General features: G+C 43.8%; 1 protein-coding gene across 1 annotated transcript; it reads left to right on the forward strand.

Moving 5' to 3' along the window:
* The first annotated feature begins 275 nt into the window (after positions 1-275).
* On the forward strand, positions 276-10,643 carry LOC115143098 (nuclear receptor subfamily 1 group D member 1-like). Its single transcript, XM_029683174.2, has 6 exons — positions 276-915; positions 6,117-6,422; positions 6,516-6,749; positions 8,056-8,603; positions 8,689-9,085; positions 9,186-10,643. The coding sequence occupies exons 1-6, from the start codon at positions 900-902 to the stop codon at positions 9,380-9,382; spliced, it is 1,698 nt and encodes a 565-aa protein (XP_029539034.1). The 5' UTR covers positions 276-899; the 3' UTR covers positions 9,383-10,643.
* The last annotated feature ends 8,206 nt before the right edge of the window (positions 10,644-18,849 follow it).

An 18,849-nucleotide genomic window follows, 5' to 3' on the forward strand; every position in this document is an offset into this window, starting at 1 on the left:
CGCCTCCTTCCCATGTGCTAGCCCTGGCTAGCCCCCTCTCCGTCCACCCTTCTTATCGCAAGGCCTCATTTATTTGCATAGAATGTATGTCAGTAGGACACAAGGCTCGGCGGCTCACATGCCGCGCGCACATGCAACCGAGCTTTACTAGCCTCCCAAATGTTGAGAGTCCAACGGTTTCGCCTCCACTCTAGCTCCCCACCAATGAAAATGTGCGAACAAATAAAGGGCTAGAGGAGGGTGGGGGTGTACAAGAGGTGGATGAGATACTCTATTAGAGCGTGACAGATGCAGTCAGAGAAAGAGAGCGTGTGAGTGTAATCCTTGGCATACAAAACAGAGGTTGAAGGGACAAAAAAAATTGGTCACATTTCTCAGACACCTGAAAACGTGCTGGTGTAGTGTGGGCGCGGTGTATTGCCTATTAATGAGTGGGTGTGCCTAAACTACTTTCACACTTTTGACTTTGGAGATGTTCATGGTGACTGACTGGCACTAAAGCCGAATGCTTGGGATTTCTTTTCAAATAATGCTTGTTATGTTACAGTGATAGTTTACTGTACACCACACGACCTACGAACACCAAGCGAAGCAGGCTAGAGGCAGCAAGGCACTGAATTACACACCTTGGAGACGATTTGCAAACATTTCGTCAAACGATACCAGTTTAGGTTTTGCTGATCTTTAAATCAGTTTCGATTTTTTTCCACACTTGACGGGTTTGATTGACCCCCAATGACCTGCGTACAGTCTCATTGCTCTTATTGGGATTCCCGCTCTATGCTTTCTTGGCGGTTCATGACTATTTCACCTATATCAACGAAACTCCTCATTGACGCAAAGAGAAACCAACATTGAATAATTCCAATACCGTTTAGAATCAACCAAATACCGGAAAAATGGACAACAGCCCTGGTGAGTTCCATTTCCAAGTTATAACCAATCAATGCTATTGTCAGTTGTAGGCTAAAACATAAATGTATTTGCGAATACACTACTTGTAAATTAACACAACTGAGTAAATGTAATGTGTACTGTTTAGGTATATTCCTTCACTGTGTTTGGTACACGTACCGTGCGTAGTGGTAATGAGTTCATTGATAATGTCATGATCATGTATTGCCCCGAGGCTTTTTTGTGTTCCCCCCAACCCTACCACCACTTCGGCAGATAATATGTCTTCTATTGCTACTAATAGCTATTTTCGCTCACATAAACAGTATATGTAGTTAACTAATTATACATACATTCGTAATTTCCTTTTTCTGCAAGGGATGGATTTTTACCCACAGCGACCAATTCACCATTCATTCTGTTTTTAACTCCAACCAACAGATTAACCCATCTTTTTATAATACAATTTTTGCTATGTCCTTTTGCAATACATCCCTCCATTTTAAGTGAAATGCTACTTCGGTGAGGTATTGGACATATACGATTTCGCGTATTTACTTTCTATCGTGTAATAAGTAATGTTTTAGGTTACCTATTTTTAAAATGTTTATATTGTAGTATACATTGGAGATAAGAAGATAGAAACTCTGGAATTGCGATTCCTATCCCATATGGCACAACTTTACATGAGCACTGATAATGCTCGGTGCCTGCAATTAACACGGTTTTGTTAATTATATCTCAAAACTGTCTTTTGTATAAATTTGCTTCTATTTTGTCAAAGATAGATGGGCTAAATCTAAATTTTAATGCCAAGTGTGTTTTTGGATGAAGGCTAATGTGAGTAATGCTTATGGTTTGGAGGGAGTGGGTTGTCGTATGGCATGCCACAATCTTTGCTATTTTGCGGCGACTGAGCTGACCGCTACTTCCCGATTCCCTACATGTAAATAACAAATTGACGTTCAGTACCGGTCCCACTTTACACGCTCGGTCAGTCCCTGGTGCCTGCACGTGCTGGTCGGCACGTGATGTGACTATTCCATTATTGATTTAGTGTTAGCTCCTTTTACATAATAGCAATTTTATGGATTGCCTTTGCTTGGAGAGTTGAGAATTGTTGGCGTAATTGAATCAAACCGGATTACAAGGGGAAAACGAAACCGTTCCAAATCCTTTCATCAGCAGCACTACACCAGAAAGGCATTTTCAGAACTTCTCAAGCTACCTGACTGGTGTCTCCCCAAGCTTGTTCAGTGCTGCTGGGCATCATAACTTTTTTGTCTCTCAATGGTGTGTCAAGGACCTATTACGCCAATTCCATAGACATGAGAGACAAAAACCATTTTTAAAAGAGCTGGTCCTGACATGAAGGCCACATTTGAACAGTTAACAGCTATTCAAGCCAGGTCTAATTTGAGTAGGTAGTGAATTGGTCATAAAAACTGTTTTATTATGAAATATTGTCTTCCCTGATCTACTGCAGGCACCAGCAGAGCTACAGTCAAAACATTTTTACCAATATAAAATGAACAATATAACAAAATATACAAAATACAAGATATGGAATACAGAAAGTAGTAATTCAGATATGAATTACCCTAAATTAGTTTGAATATATGCATACGTTTGGGTGCCAAACATATCCTATCAGTTAGTGGGTCATTGGCATCAGTGGAATGATGACCACTAGCCAACTCTCAGTAATGGGGAGTGTTCAACCTTTATTTCAACTGATATGTTGACCAAGTTGGCCTCCGTAGTCCATGAATTCATAGCAGTGAATGAATCTCCATGGCAGGTCACAATATGGGAGTGGTTCCCTTATGAAGGGAAACCCTGTAAGCCTAGGAGGTGACACAATTTACCACTCAATATTCTAAAGTTAAAGATATTCAAATTGCGTTAATTCAAGAGATAATTGCCTTCTGAGTCAGGCTCCATTAATAATGTGAGGTAATTACCATAACGGTCATGTTATGACACATTTGAGGCTGGAATAACTCAATTGCCAAGTATATTTCCAGGAAGACAGCAGGGAATGTGACAGTGGCATTGATATTGAATGACCTAGTCCCCTCTTTACAGCCATGTTCTCAAGTCTAATAAGTATCTTAGCTATTATTTGCATGGCAACAGTCTGATAATGGTCGGCATCATGCGCCTGATTTACCCGAGTTCCCACCTTGCCTGTCTAGAGCCGACTTCACGTGCATAAACCTCCGCATCCACGTGCAGCGCGTGATTCCCACCCTCGCCTTCATATTTTTAATCTCCCTTACGCTCTCCCCTCGCTCACTCCCTTTCCGGGAACTCCTACTCACAGCCTTTCCGGGAACTCTGTTTTGCTGCTGCCAGAATTTGGTCAGTGGGTCAGAACGTTTTAGTACCCTATTCACTAGTTTAATGTTGATTTCTTTACGCCGATATATTTTAATTTGGAAAGACAACTGAATAGTTTGATATACAGTATATTCAATATAGTGGATATTGTGATACTTTTGTAATACATGGTAGCAATACACAAAATGTCACATGTTAAGAATACATTGTAGCGATGGTTCACTCACCGATATCACAAATTACCCTGACAAGTAGCAAATTCAAATTCTCTAAATTCAGGTTGGAGGGTAGGCTGGCCTATATTTATAATATAGTTTATATGGTGGATCAAAATACACTGTTTTCTATGTCATAAAGTTTCTATAGGCTTCTACTCCAAGATACACTAATTGTTATATTGCCCCACTTCTTCTGCCAATAAATGCAAAGACTGCTATTCTGTCAATCATCAGAGCCGGATGGGAAGTTAATATGAGTAACTGGACAATATATATATCTTTTTATATTGAACCTTTATTTAACAGGGCAAGTCAGTTAAGAACTAATTCTTATTTACAATGACGGCCTACCCCGGCCAAACCCAGACGACGCTGGGCCAATTGTGCTCCGCCTTATGGGACTCCCAATCACGGCCAGTTGTGATTGCCTGGATTTATCATTATTCATCTACTGGTATTCAATGTAATTGTGTGTATAACCAGTGGTTCACTGTCATTTATTTATAGATTTACCATGTCAATGTAACACACCAAACACTTACAAATGGCAAGGTTGAGATGATAGATTAGGCCAATGAGATGATAGGTTAGACAAGGAGGCAGTGTCTGGGATGTCTGGAGGGAAAGAAGAAGGGAGGGAGTGAGTAAGGGTCACCAAGAGAGAGGGGGGAAAGGAGGACACGTTCCTGAACACTCCCTCCAGCCAACCCACTATCAGATTAGCTCACCACGAGTCTCCTCACCCGACATGAGCCGTGGACGTTTATCTGACTTCCAACGAAGCAGTGGAGTTAAAGCTGACCTCAACCTTAGTGACAGTACAGCGGTTCCACAACAGCAGTGGTTATATTACCATTATAGCTGTATGACTATAGTACAGGGGTGAAGGTGAGAACTCAGAAGCCTGATTGTCAGATGGTAAGGGATATGGGCTTGCCTTTCAATAAACTAAACCGATAGTCACTATATTGACATGTTAGAAATTACAGGATTACAATATTATTGATGAGCTATTTGGTCTTCATTGATATGCATTTCAGTCCAAGCTGAGTTTTTTTCCACCTGTCTCAAGACTCACGGCCAAGTATACACACCTCACCTGGCTGTCTCCCTTCTTTTCTATGCCCTAAGAGTGGGTGGGACCTCCATTAAAGGGGGAGGGAATAAGGAGGGGTTAGTTACTGTCTATGTTTATCCTAGCTCTGAGTCATACAGCCCTTCCCCACCTGTGTCATAGCATAGTGCTCCAGGGAGGGGCCTTTCCTCGAGCCAACTGGCCAGGCTCAGGTTTCTGGTGAATTATGCTGTCTCTGCCATAGAGAAGGTCAGGGGTCAGGTCCCCCTCACTGGGCTGCCACTTGACAATGTAAACCAAACCAACAGCTCAGGACTATATGAGTGTGTGTCAATAGAGGGGATGGGGGTGGATTTAAAGTCCGACATTTCAGGTAGAGGGGAAGCTCTGCCACACGCAAACAGTGAAGCCCCAGCAGTTATCACAGTCTGTGTTGGCACATGCTGGCAGAGGAATTATAGTCAGGCACACTCACTTTAAGCTAAACAGAATATCCCAGCCAGGGATATTGTCTCCTCCAGCAGAGAGAGAAACACGGCTATTGTTTCAGATAGCACAATGATGGGTTTGACCTGTATTGAAAACATGTAATGCTGACTGAAATTATATTAAAACTGCTTTTTCATCCTCCAGACAAGCTGGGGGGGGGGGGGTTCCGGTGACTCAGTGGAATGCAATACACGCACAGCAGCCTGTCCTCTCTCTTTCAAACGTAAACCCTCTCTCTTTCAACCGTGAGCTCTCAGCAGCCTGTTATTGTACTGCGACTGTTGTCTACACGGGACTGCGGAAAGTGCCTTGTGTGTCAGGAGTCCATGTGAGTCGGCGGTCGTGTGGCAGGCAGTTTGAGCAAGCTCCGGGCGCATGAACAGGGAAAAGCGAGGCTTGCTGTTAGCGCGAGGAGGCAGCTGGCTGGCTGAACGTACACGTGAGGGGCTGTCGCTCTTCTCGTACACAGAGCACAATCTTTACAGGGAGGGAGGGGTAGAGAGATGGGGAAAGGGAGGGAGTTATGAGCCATTTCCGAGTTTACGTACACTTGCTTTGGAACGTTCTAGAACTTTTGAGTGGGCGCGGTACGGTACAAATTATATAGCCTAGATTTTTTTCTTACAAAATCGGGAAATGTTTTAAATACTTTTTACATTATTTTGTTTTTGTATATATTCAAGGTCTCACATCAAACACATAATTAGTCAAAGCTAAAATGATAATGCTTTTTTGAAATCTTATAAATTCACATTTTGGAAAAAGACTATTGACAAAGATCTGGTTGGCCCCGAGGCAAGACTTGACCTCATTTTCCCGACACATTCTGACCTTCTATTACCTTTTACCAGCTTCTCTGAGACTGATTGTGGTTTAAATATCGACCTCGTCAGGAGGTGTGTTCATGTTTGGTAACCCAGCCAAGTGCCTATTGCTCAACACTTATCTGTTAGTTGACCTACCTACCTCCGACACAGATATGAATCTAGATATCTTTGCACAGCTAGTTTGCTGACAGCATAGCCTAATGTCTGCTTCCTTGTGACATGGTAACACTAACTGCCCTCCCTCTCTCTCCTCTCATCTTTGCACTCCAGGTGGTGTGATACTGTATGCTGGATCATCTGGTAGTGCCAGCCCCAGCCCTGGCAGCCCCTCCAGCGGGTACCAGACCCAGTCCCCCCGGTCCTCCCACTCCCAACCCTCATCTCCTGAGCCTGTCTCGTTCCCCGAGATCGGCCCTCTGAAGAGAGAAAGAGGGGAGAACAGGGGTGGGCCCTCGCCCAAACTAGTCTTCCAGTTCCCTGAAGCCAATGCCACTACAGCCGCTACATCCTCTGGAAACACCTACGCCCACCCTATGGTGGCCAAGAGGCCCTGCAGTTTCACTGGCACCTTCACCAGTAAGTACCACTTCTACTGGCTTTCTTTCTTTCTTCTTATATTTTTCTATTGTAATGTCTAACCAATCATTCCTATTTCTGTCTACCTCACAGAGACAGGAGGCATGGTGCTCCTGTGTAAGGTGTGTGGGGACATCGCGTCTGGCTTCCATTATGGCGTTCACGCCTGTGAAGGCTGCAAGGGTTTCTTCCGGCGCAGCATCCAGCAGAACATCCACTACAAGATGTGTGTGAAGAACGAGAGCTGCCTGATCATGCGCATGAACCGAAACCGCTGCCAGCACTGCCGCTTCAAGAAGTGTCTCTACGTGGGCATGTCCAGAGATGGTAAGAGAACATTCTATCTTCCTCTCCCTCTTTTTCTCTCCTCTGGCCCATAGTTTCTGATTGATGACAGAAGCAGTTGGGGAGTCCCAGTAGTCATCAGTCATGGGGAAAACTGTGGCAAATACGGTTTATTTCTGGAAATTAGGCCACAGGCCGCTTCATTACCCTCCGTGTTAGGTTGAATGTGTTTGCACATCTATTAGAAGTATTACCACAAAGTCTATAACATACAGGCATTTAATAGGTCATGTTCTAATGGTAAACTATTAGAATGTTATTGGAGGATAGTACAGTTGGTACAGTTAGAGGCTCAGCTCCATCCCTCTCCTGTATGACATCATTTCCCTACAGGCCACCATACCCTCCAGAGGTATCTATAAACTAGGTGATAATAAATCATCTTATTTTCTGGAGCAAACCTTTTGAGGTGACCTATAAAAGGAAAATGCTATAGAGGAGGAAAATGATCCACCATTGCACCAATTACCCAACAAAGTTCAAAGCATAGGTTTGGCCTTTTCGCTCTATATGTTATTTTAATACTTCTGTTATTTGAAGATTTATTTTAGGAATGCAAGGCATTGATTTAAAACGACATTTGATGTCACTTACCTACCCCCTTTTTCCCTTTTCCATCTTTTTCCCCTTCACTCTCATTCAATCATCCTCTAATTCCCTCACCCTTTCACATTCCCTCTCGCCCATGATACTCTCTTTCGCCCTTTCATTACCACTTCACCCCTTTACTCATACCCTATTACCCTCTCACTTTTTCCACTCCTCTACTCTGACCACTCCTCCCTCACTCTGTCACTCACAATGACAACGTTTACTCTAGCTGACCCAAGAACCTACTTTGTGTTTCTTAACAGGAACACAGAGGAAGGAGCTAGAGAGCAAGAGTCAGCGAGGTAGAAAGAGGAAGAGAGAGATCAGGGGGAAGGGGTGTAGCATACAGTAGCAGACTATAAATAGGTTTGCCAGAGGACGTGTGCTATGGAGAGGGGGATGGAAGGACTGGAGAGATGAAGAGGAGAGGGTGGGGTGGGGTGGTAAACCATGTATTTTCATGGTCGATTGAAACAGACTGGTTATAGAGAGAGGAGAAAAGCTCCCCCAGCTTTCTTCACCCTGTAGGAGTAGTCAGTAATAATACAACACAGTGATTGCATTCCCAATCAGTGTCAGGGAGTAAAGGTTGAATTAGACTGATAAGTAATAGGCTACTGCTATACCAGCTCCAGTCACTGCCATCTGTATTATCCATTCATTGGCTAACGTATTTTCCCCATGTTCTCCTCCTCAGCTGTGCGTTTTGGGCGTATCCCAAAGCGTGAAAAGCAGAGGCTATTGGACGAGATGCAGAGCTACATGAATAGCCTCAACGAATCAGCATCCATGGAGATTGATTCCTCCCCTTCTTCCTCTGAGGCCCCGGCCAGCCCAGAACCTGGCGAGTCCATTTCCACTGCCTACCGCAACATCTTTGCCCAAGAGGATGTGAAGCCAGTAATCAAGATGGTCGTCAACAGCAACAACATCCGCAACAATCCAGCACATGATTCTGGCTACGCTCACCCCGCACCCCAAACCCACTCCCATTCCAACCCCTCTCAGGGGTACCAGTCACATCCCACACAAAGCTACCAGACCCCCCCTCGCTACCCACGCAACAACAATGTTGACAACGCCCAATATACCTACCAACCATCATCCAATCAGAGTCAATGCCCAATGTCCAATGGCAGCCAGTCCGCTCAGACCTTCCAAGCCAATCACAACAACTTTTCAGCCGGCGAGTCTCTAAACCAGACCACATGCCCCTGGAAGTTGAGTGGAGGCGCCAAAGTTCTGGTGAGTCTCATTAAATCTCAGTATATATACTATATGTACAATGCATGGGTCATAGAGCCATTCTAACCCTCTCCCTCTTTCTCAGGCATGTCCCCTGAACGCATGTCCCGTGGCCCCCCGTGACCGATCCAGCCAGCAGATCTGGGACGCCTTTTCCCAGTGCTTCACCCCGGCCGTCAAGGAGGTGGTGGAGTTTGCCAAGAGCATCCCCGGGTTCCAGAGTCTCAGCCAGCATGACCAGGTCATGCTGCTTAAGGCCGGCACCTTCCAGGTGCTGATGGTCAGGTTCTGCTCACTGTTCGACCCCAAGGAGAAGACGGTGACCTTCCTGAACGGGCAGACATACCCCCTGACATCCCTGCGGGCGCTGGGTATGGGCTCTCTGCTGGACGCCATGTTTGAGTTTAGTGAGAAGCTGGGATCTCTGGGCCTGGAGCCCGACGAGATGGCCCTCTTCATGGCTGTGGTGCTAGTGTCTGCCGGTAAGAGACTCATAACAAACACACGCTTCTCTAAATATTTTTAAAAAATCACAGATGTTTAGATGTTTCACCATGTATATAACATTGTCTCCTCTCTCAGACTGTTCAGGTGTGGCTGATGTAGTTGCAGTGGAGCAGCTTCAGGAGAGTCTGATCAAAGCCCTGCGCTCGCTCATCACCCGCCGCTGCCCTGACGACAGCGCCCTCTTCCCCAAGCTGCTGCTGCGCCTGCCCGACCTGCGCACCCTCAACAACATGCACTCCGACAAGCTGCTGGCCTTTAGCATCGACCCCTAAGGGCCTGAAGGAACCACAGCCCGCAGGGGCACCCACTGACTATACCGGACCCCCGAAAGGGGCAGTCCTCTTGGTGAACACCCTCATGACTCCTTCACTCCAGCCATAAGCCAGCAGCCGGTCATCCTCAGGCTCTCTTCAATGGGCTGTGTGTGCTGGAGCTAGGACTGGGGCAGAAGCAGGGTTGGACAGGGTGAATGAGTGGACTGAGAGGCATCTCAGAGAAAAATGGACAATAAGAGGGAGTCTCTTGAACTATGACCTCATGAACAATACTCACAGCTGGTAGAATCTCTCAAAGACGTATAATCTGCCTAACAAGTTGGTGTGCTGGGAGTTAGACAGCAAATCCTCATCTTAGTCCAACTTAACTCCCATAGTTGAAGGACGAGAGTCTACAAATCCTCCATTACCCATATTTCCCAATGATAGTGACAGTGACTGAAGACCAAAAGACGGTTCCATTCCTCCTCTCTCATTTCGCGCATCACTATGTCCTCCTGTCCTGCCACAGACAGACAGAAAACCAGCAAGAGGGAAGCACACCCTTTTCACAAGAGAAAGGGACATTTTCTTTCTACACATTCAAACACAGCACTTTCCATACATCAACAAGCCCACATGACAGAGCAATAGCAATGTATAACACACTATTAGATCCCTAACTGACTGTGTATGCACTGTTAAAACAGCCTAAGATATTTTCAAAATCATGTCATGAATCTTTTTGGAAATCCAATATTTGGGATTTGATGAGAAAATGTATTATTTACATTTGTAAGAATTGAGAGTATGAAGCATTATATTTGAATACTGTAATCAGGGAGACATTTGGTCATTTTAGACCTAATTTGTCGGGTTATATGTATTAAGGTATTCTATTGTTGAACATATTGTACATAATATTTGAGACTGGTTCCTACTTCATTTGAGTTGATTGCTGTATGATGTTAGCGCTATGTTTGAGAGGTGCACGATTGTGTGTGTGAGGGGGGGGGGTGCAAGGTATGCATCTACTGTATGGGGCCAGTGGTCTTCCTGTCATGAACTGATCCTTACAACCCCCAACACTCATCCTTACTGATGGAACCGGTGCACAAACCGTGTAAAAAAAAAAAAAAAACTGTTTGATTTGAACCTACATTATTGAAATATAACTATTGTTGATTGATTGATGCATTACCTTGTGTATATTTTGTAAATGTTTCATGGTTAAACTTCTTCCATAGAGAACCAATATTAAATGAGATGGTATACTGTACTTTTTGTGTATGACTCTTCACTCGTTTCCGTGTGTTAATGACTTGTATAAAAGCCACTAACACTATTAACCATACCCAACACACCACGCTGCACAACAGAGGCAAAGCAGTAACCTCTAGCAAAGTAAGGTCACTTTTAACAATCATGTTCCAGCTTTTGTCACCCATTATACCAAATGAATGATAATGGGCATCAGATCAATTAAGTGCCTTGTTACAGGCTGTTAAGGGCATTTGTATCAGTGTGTGTATATAAGCACACAGTTCACAGGTTAACACAAACTCATCCTCGAAGAGCAGATATAACAAAGAACCATGCAGGGACAGAATGATTAGGATGCGAACTGTGTCAAATATATTTGATAGACAATAATGTGGGTAAATGTGTCAAGTGTGTGTTTCTCCATCTACGTTGCTTACTTTTTGTAGTTTTAGGCTGTGTTTCTGTATAGCACTTTGTGACATCTGCTGATGTAAAAAGGGCTTCATAAATACATTTGATTGATTGATTGATTGTCCGAACACTACTTGTCGCAGAGCTAGATACAGATGAGAGTTGGGACGTGTCCACGCAGAGCTAGATACAGATGAGAGTTGGGACGTGTCCACGCAGAGCTAGATACAGATGAGAGTTGGGACGTGTCCACGCAGAGCTAGGTACAGATTAGAGTTGGGATGTGTCCACAGTGCATCTGAAATCTGTACTTTTCTGGAGATTAAGAAAATAATGATTACGATCAGATAGAAAGTGTCCATGCGTGTGTGTGTGTCCTTGTGAAGGTAAAAATATAACGACCAGAGCAAGATACAGAGGGCATTCAGAGGGCATCTAACATCTGGAGGGCCCACACACACACCCCAGCACCCTTGTAGCCATGACCCTGGGGAAAGATTATCTATTATATTGACAAGATAGTCGACTCTAACAATGGAAATACAGTACACATCATCAAATATGGAATGCATGCGGAAGGAGGCGAGATCAGATAGGAGCATTCCGGCCAATGAGAGGGCAGATACACGTGTGAACAACAGGGCCTCCTTCAGTACATTTTTACGTTCTGGAACATTCAATTGAAGGGAAACGGTGCTGTACTGAACAGTTGAAAAACTCTGAGGGGTTGGGTAACGCTGACAAGCATGGCCACTGACATTTAAATACATTTGTCATTGGTTCAAGATATAAAGTTGCTAAAGTGCTACCTGTGTCCACTTATATCAGTGCATTCATAACAACCAAACCATTGCGAAACTTCTATTTGATCAAATAAGCCTCATGTAGCAAATGAGCAATTCCATTATAAGTTCTCTCTCATTAAACTCCATACAAAAATTCCTCATTTCGTGGTCTTATTTTCGTGAACAGATTTTGGGCAGACCAAATCCTCTCGCTTCAACTCTTCCTCTCTGCCTAGGTAGGACATAATCAAGGTAACCAGTCACATGTCTATGAGTTTTATATCACTGCCCTGTCCCCTAAATTAGGGCATTCACATCAGACAGATCTGAATTAAAGTACTTTAATAGCAGTCTTATGTTTGAAAATGTTTACTGGCCAGCTGCGAGTGAAGCTAAATATTCACTTTGCCCCCAGATTGACGGCATCTTTCCCTGATTTTCCCCTCAAATACTGTAGTTTGTCAAGGGAGCCAAAACCTCCCAAGTGTTTTTCAGCTATGAGAGCAGATTTGGAAGGTATAAATAGAACCAACCTTTGGGAACATTGGGAACATAATGAAGGGTACATTTGTGTAGAACACTGCTCTGTCTGGAACACACAGTAAGCCGACTAAAACAGATCTTCATGCGCCACCTACAGGACAGTTACAGCTAAAGCGTTAACAAGTGCGTCACAGACTATATATAACATGAGAAGAATGAAGAAAAAAAAGAATGTCATTAAGAACATACGTTTATAAAGTCTGAAAAATAAGACTCGCTAAACTTGTGGAGTATATCGTCGGTCAATTATGAACCAAATGTCCGAATTGTTAACAGTTAACTGGTTGTTGTTATACGCGTGCCCGCCTTCAACGAATGAGTAAATCGGACATTTCAGTTCCCTTCTTCCGACTAGTACGTGAACGCGGATTTACAGTGCTATTCTTACGTGTGGATAAAGAACCACACAGAAGAGTAGGACACCATAACTTTACAGATAGTACACTATCACCATCTAGTGTTCATAATGACACAGAGTGTTGCTGACTCTTATGGAGTATGATTGCCACTGGGTGCTGATATATGGTCAGTTGTGTGTTTCCCCCCCCTAATGATTAAGGGTAGACCTTAAGGAAGGTAAGCTGGTCCTAGATCAGTGCCCAAGTACAATTTAAGCAACATCTCAAATCAAATCAAATCAAATTTCATTTGTCACATACACATGGTTAGCAGATGTTAATGCGAGTGTAGCGAAATGCTTGTGCTTCTAGTTCCGACAATGCAGTAATAACCAACAAGTAATCTAACTAACAATTCCAAAACTACTGTCTTATACACAGTGTAAGGGGATAAAGAATATGTACATAAGGATATATGAATGAGTGATGGTACAGAGCAGCATAGGCAAGATACAGTAGATGGTATCGAGTACAGTATATACATATGAGATGAGTATGTAAACAAAGTGGCATAGTTAAAGTGGCTAGTGATACATGTATTACATAAGGATGCAGTCGATGATATAGAGTACAGTATATACGTATGTATATGAGATGAATAATGTAGGGTAAGTAACATTATATAAGGTAGCATTGTTTAAAGTGGCTAGTGATATATTTACATCATTTCCCATCAATTCCCATTATTAAAGTGGCTGGAGTTGAGTCAGTGTCAGTGTCAGTGTGTTGGCAGCAGCCACTCAATGTTAGTGGTGGCTGTTTAACAGTCTGATGGCCTTGAGATAGAAGCTGATTTTCAGTCTCTCGGTCCCAGCTTTGATGCACCTGTACTGACCTCGCCTTCTGGATGACAGCGGGGTGGACAGGCAGTGGCTCGGGTGGTTGATGTCCTTGATGATCTTTATGGCCTTCCTGTAACATCGGGTGGTGTAGGTGTCCTGGAGGGCAGGTAGTTTGCCCCCGGTGATGCGTTGTGCAGACCTCACTACCCTCTGGAGAGCCTTACGGTTGTGGGCGGAGCAGTTGCCGTACCAGGCGGTGATACAGCCCGCCAGGATGCTCTCGATTGTGCATCTGTAGAAGTTTGTGAGTGCTTTTGGTGACAAGCCAAATTTCTTCAGCCTCCTGAGGTTGAAGAGACGCTGCTGCGCCTTCTTCACGATGCTGTCTGTGTGAGTGGACAAATTCAGTTTTTCTGTGATGTGTATGCCGAGGAACTTAAAACTTGCTACCCTCTCCACTACTGTTCCATCGATGTGGATAGGGGGGTGTTCCCTCTGCTGTTTCCTGAAGTCCACAATCATCTCTCTATCTAATGGGTCTGGTCTCTTGATTCCATAGGCTGAAACTAAGCTGTCAAGACGAAACATTTAGTTTTACAGTTGACAAGCTTTACACTGTTGAAATGAGTTTATCAGTCTTTATTTATTTAAGCAGGATTGTTACAAAACCAACTAGCCATCCAGCACAAGGATAAGCCTGTTCTCGCTATGTCTAGGTGTTTTAGACTTGACTAACTGTGCTATAACCAGTCTGAATGTGTGCATTTAACGTGAAAGTAAGTCAACATACGTGATCAGGGTGTTGGCTGCATGTGCCTAGAAAGATAGCTTTACTTACCAGCAGCTACAGACTGTACACCACATAATGTAATATACCCAAAACATTTTGGTATCCATTACTGGACGTTGCAGGTTGCCTATGCAAAACGTCGCCATAGATCAGGGATCATCAGTTAGATTCAGCTGCAGGAGGATTTTTACTTGAGCCGGACGATCAGGGGGCCAGTTGGGGCCGCCAGTTGGGGAACCTTGATTAAAATCAAATAACATTTTATTCATCACATGCTTCGTAAACAACAGGTGTTCCCTTCCCCAACAATACAAAGATATTTCGTTGTTGTTGTTGAAATAATAGAAAAGAGAAACACGTAATAATAAAAGTAATACTAGACAACACAATGAGTGACGATAACTTGGCTGTATACAAGGGGTGCCAGTACCGAGTCGATGTGTAGGGGTACGAGGTATTTGAGGTAGCAGCAGAGTATGTGATTAGTCAAAAATGTGTACAAAAAGTGTCAATTCAGATTGACAGGCAGCTATTTGGTTAACTATTTAATGAACTATTTAGCAGTCTTATGGCTTGGGGGTGAAGATGTCCAGGGTCCTGTTTGTTCCAGACATGGAGCATGCTGTGTGGTAGCAGAGAGAGCTGTCTATGACTTGGGTGGCTTGAGTTTTGACAATTTTTAGAGCCTTCCTCTGACACAGCCTTGTATAGAGGTCCCGGATGGCAGGGATCTCAGCCCCAGTGATGTACTGAGCCATACGCACTACCCTCTGTAGCGTCTTGTGGTCGGATGCCAAACAGTTGCCATACCAAGCGGTGATGCAGCCAGTCAAGATGCTCTCAATGGTGCAGCTGTAGAACCTGTTGAGGATTTGAGGGCCCACACCAAATCTTTTCAGCCTTCTGAGGGAGAAGAGGTGTTGTCGTGCCGTTTTCACAAGTGTGTTGGTGTGTTTGGACCATGGTAGATACTTAGTGATGTGGACATCGAGAAACTTGAAGCTCTTGACCCGTTTCACTACAGCCCCAACAATGTGAATGGGGGTGTGCTCAGCCCTCTGTTTCCTGTAGTCCACGATCAGCTCCTTGCTGACGTTGAGGAAGAGGTTGTTGTCCTGGCACCACACTGCCAGGTCTCTGACCTCCTCCCTATTGGCTGTCTCATTGTTGTCAGTGATCAGCCCTATCACCGTCGAGTCGTCGGCAAACTTAATGACAGTCCCTTTGTAATCCATGATCATTTGCAAGTCCTGCCACATCCGACGAGCATCCGAGCTGGCGTAGTAGGATTCGATCTTAGTCCTGTATTGATGCTTGGCCTGTTTGATGGTTTGTCAGAGAGTGTAGCGGGATTTCTTATAAGTGTCCGGGTTAGTGTCCCGCTCAATGAAATCAGCAGCTCTAGCCTTTAGCTCAGTGCGGATGTTGCCTGTAATCCATGGCTTTTGGTTGGGATATGTATTTACGTTCACTGTGGGGACGACGTCGTCGATGTACTTATCAATGAAGCCGGTGACTGGTGTGGTAAACCCCTTAATGTCATCGGATGAGTCCCGGAACATATTCCAGTCTCTGCTAGCGAAAGAGTCCCGCAGCTTGTCATCCGCTTCATCTGACCACTTCCATATTGAGCTTGTCACTGGTCATTCCTGTTTGAGTTTTTGCTTGTAAGCAGGAATCAGGAGGATAGAGTTATGGACAGATTTGCCAAACGAATCTGGTATTGGCGATACTATCTTCGCTCTCGATTTCTCGGCCAAACGTATCTTCTAAAATCTCCTCGTCCAGTTGCAGGTGGTTTGTTTGAATTTAGAAAATGCTCCGTTATTAATAGAAATCACATTTTTTTTCTACATGAGGTAATCCAACAATGTGTACGACATAATGACACTGACCTGGGATGGGGAGTGTGCCAAGGAAGCACCTGGTGATGGCGGCGAGTAGTGAGGATGCGGCGATGGAGCATATGGAGAGAGGGTTGGAGAAGCAACGGCTGTGCTGGAATGCGTTGAATATGGATGATAGTTCTCATGACATGATATGGGTCGGGAGGATGAGTGTCAAGGACCTGAATGGTCTGTGGTGGAAAGTAATAGGAAAAAGAGAGACCATGCTACTGAAAGCAGTTTAGCTTTTAGCGAAGAGAGTGTGAAGAGGGTGAAGGTAGGGAACAAGAGTAATGATGTGTCAGAGTGGAAAGTTGTGATGATGTTTGATTAACCAATGCCGTAAAGAAAGATATAGGTGAAGTAAAACTAGCCCGGTTCATTGGAAATGGTAGACTGTTAATATTCTGTGCTAGCTGTGCTCAGCAAGGGAAGTAGATCAAAAGCCATGTTCCTGGAGCTTATGCTAAAGTTAAAGGGAGTCATGTCTGGGGTCCCATTGTCTATGTCCATAGATGATATTAAAGAAAATGTGAAGGGAGGTATAGTGATTGAGGTGAAAGGTTGATCTGCAGGAAAGAGGGATGAAGAAATGAAAGCTTATCAGTGGTTCTTAGGTTTGAGAAGGTTTTGCCTGAAAAAGTACAGATCGGATTAATTATTTTCAATGTCAGAGAATTTGTCCCATCCCCATTGCGGTGTTTTAAATCCCGAAGAATGGGACATGCAGCTGCGCAGTGTAAAGGAAAGAAAATATGTGCCAAGTGTGGAGGGGAACATGATTATGGTGACTGTGGGAAGAATGTGAAGGCTACATGTTGTAATTGTGAGGGGGAGGGAGGGAGGGGGGTTCTACAAGTCCTGACATGGTTTTGACATCTGTTCAGAAATCTTGCTCCCATAAATATGCTGTGTCAAGGGACACTTTGATAGTAAATCAAATTGACTTCACAGCTTTCACTAAAATGGTTGTGGACTTGAGGAAGCTATGGCAGTGGACGCCCAGTTGAGATTCAGAATGTCGTTCTCCAGTTGAAGGATACACATACATTGATAGTGAAAGTGGATGCAACGTTTTTGAGTATTCAGGAATAAACAGCTATAACATAGCAGGGAATCCTGATGATCCCCCCTACCAGGCCCCTGAGCCTGTGTAGGGACGTGATTTGGATTGACTATGACTGAAGGAGTGGAATGTTTTTTTTTTTTTGTATCTATTTTTGTATGATGTCGTTTTATTTCCCCTTTCCACAATGGATTTTGTATTTTTCTCAAGTTCATTACCTCTACAGTAGGTGGAGGCATGTACATTAAATGAGTGTGAACGCCATTATGAGCGAAGAAGAGAACATTGGAAATATACATGATTGGTGGCGTACATATTGTTTGACTACTTCATGGAGCAAAAGGAAGCATTATAAAAGTCATCAAATAAAACACCTGCAACTGGACATGGACATTTTTGAAGATAAATGTTTGGCCGAATACAGAACGAAGATAGTATCACCAATACCAGGTTAGTTGACAAATCTAGGGCAACGTTTTGTATAGGCCAACCTGTAACGTCCAGTAAAGAATACCACAAATCTGGTGTCCTGACTCTGTAGTCAATCAGCCCAAGCAGATCATAGACGTTCAATTGTTGGTGACCAAAACAATCATATAATTTATTTTTAAAACAGACATGCCATTACAAGATATCAAACACGTGGGAAGGCTCAGAGGCTACTCAAGCCACCTCTCACTCCGCAATCACCTGCCGACACGCACAACTGTGACCAATCAGGGATCATATCAAGCCGGCTACCGGCACTCTCAGAACACAACCTAGCTTCTGCTGCCCTCTAGGCATTGGAAGTGTACTGTCTAAAACTCTAGGCGGTGCCCAACACACTTAGTAGGAGGGGAGTGGAAGGAGTTTTCTAGAGGCTAGTTAAATAGATCTTATGATTGCCAAAGTAATAAAGCACAGTGATGGCAACAAAAGACTAGGAAAGACAACCAGACACAGACATAACTGTGAGAAAGGAAAACCTTGTCTGCTTTCCTAGTTTCAGTCAAGCTATGTCATACCAGAGTAACAAGCATTCAGAGAAACCAGGAGAGCAGAGTGGGATTTTTCACAATAACCATATTATGGTTGGCTGATGTTTTCCATCTCGACACTGTACAATGGAAGTGGAATAGAGACACCAGAGGTTAGATAAGTGGTTTTTAAATTCTGTAGAAATGAATGTTCCAGCACCAGATCAAAGGTTGTTGTGGGTGGATCCCATTATGATTTTATGCGTGGGTCACGTCAGGTCCATAATGTACCTAGCCTTTATCTTATTAATCCACCTGGCTGTTACTAAACTAGTCTTACACAAAGGCACGATGTCGCTGTGTTTTTCTTATCCATTTAACGGGTTATATATACAGTGCCTTCGGAAAGTATTCAGACCACTTGATTTTTTTCAACAAAAAAAATTAGGTTCCAGCCTTATTCTAAAATGGATTAAATAGTTTTCTCCCCTCATCAATCTACACACAATACCCCATAATGACAAAGTAAAAACAGGTTTTATGAAATGAAAAAAATCACATTTACATAAGTATTCAAACCCTTTACTCAGTACTTTGTTGAA

Source organism: Oncorhynchus nerka, linkage group LG15 (genome assembly GCF_034236695.1).
Source record: "Oncorhynchus nerka isolate Pitt River linkage group LG15, Oner_Uvic_2.0, whole genome shotgun sequence".
Classification (NCBI taxonomy): domain Eukaryota; kingdom Metazoa; phylum Chordata; class Actinopteri; order Salmoniformes; family Salmonidae; genus Oncorhynchus; species Oncorhynchus nerka.

Excerpts from the sequence above, each read along its gene's own strand:
- LOC115143098 (XM_029683174.2), top strand. Across the intron at positions 6,423-6,515 it reads TTTCACTGGCACCTTCACCA|AGACAGGAGGCATGGTGCTC; the intron begins GTAAGTACCACT and ends TCTACCTCACAG. Across the intron at positions 9,086-9,185 it reads TGTGGTGCTAGTGTCTGCCG|ACTGTTCAGGTGTGGCTGAT; the intron begins GTAAGAGACTCA and ends CTCCTCTCTCAG.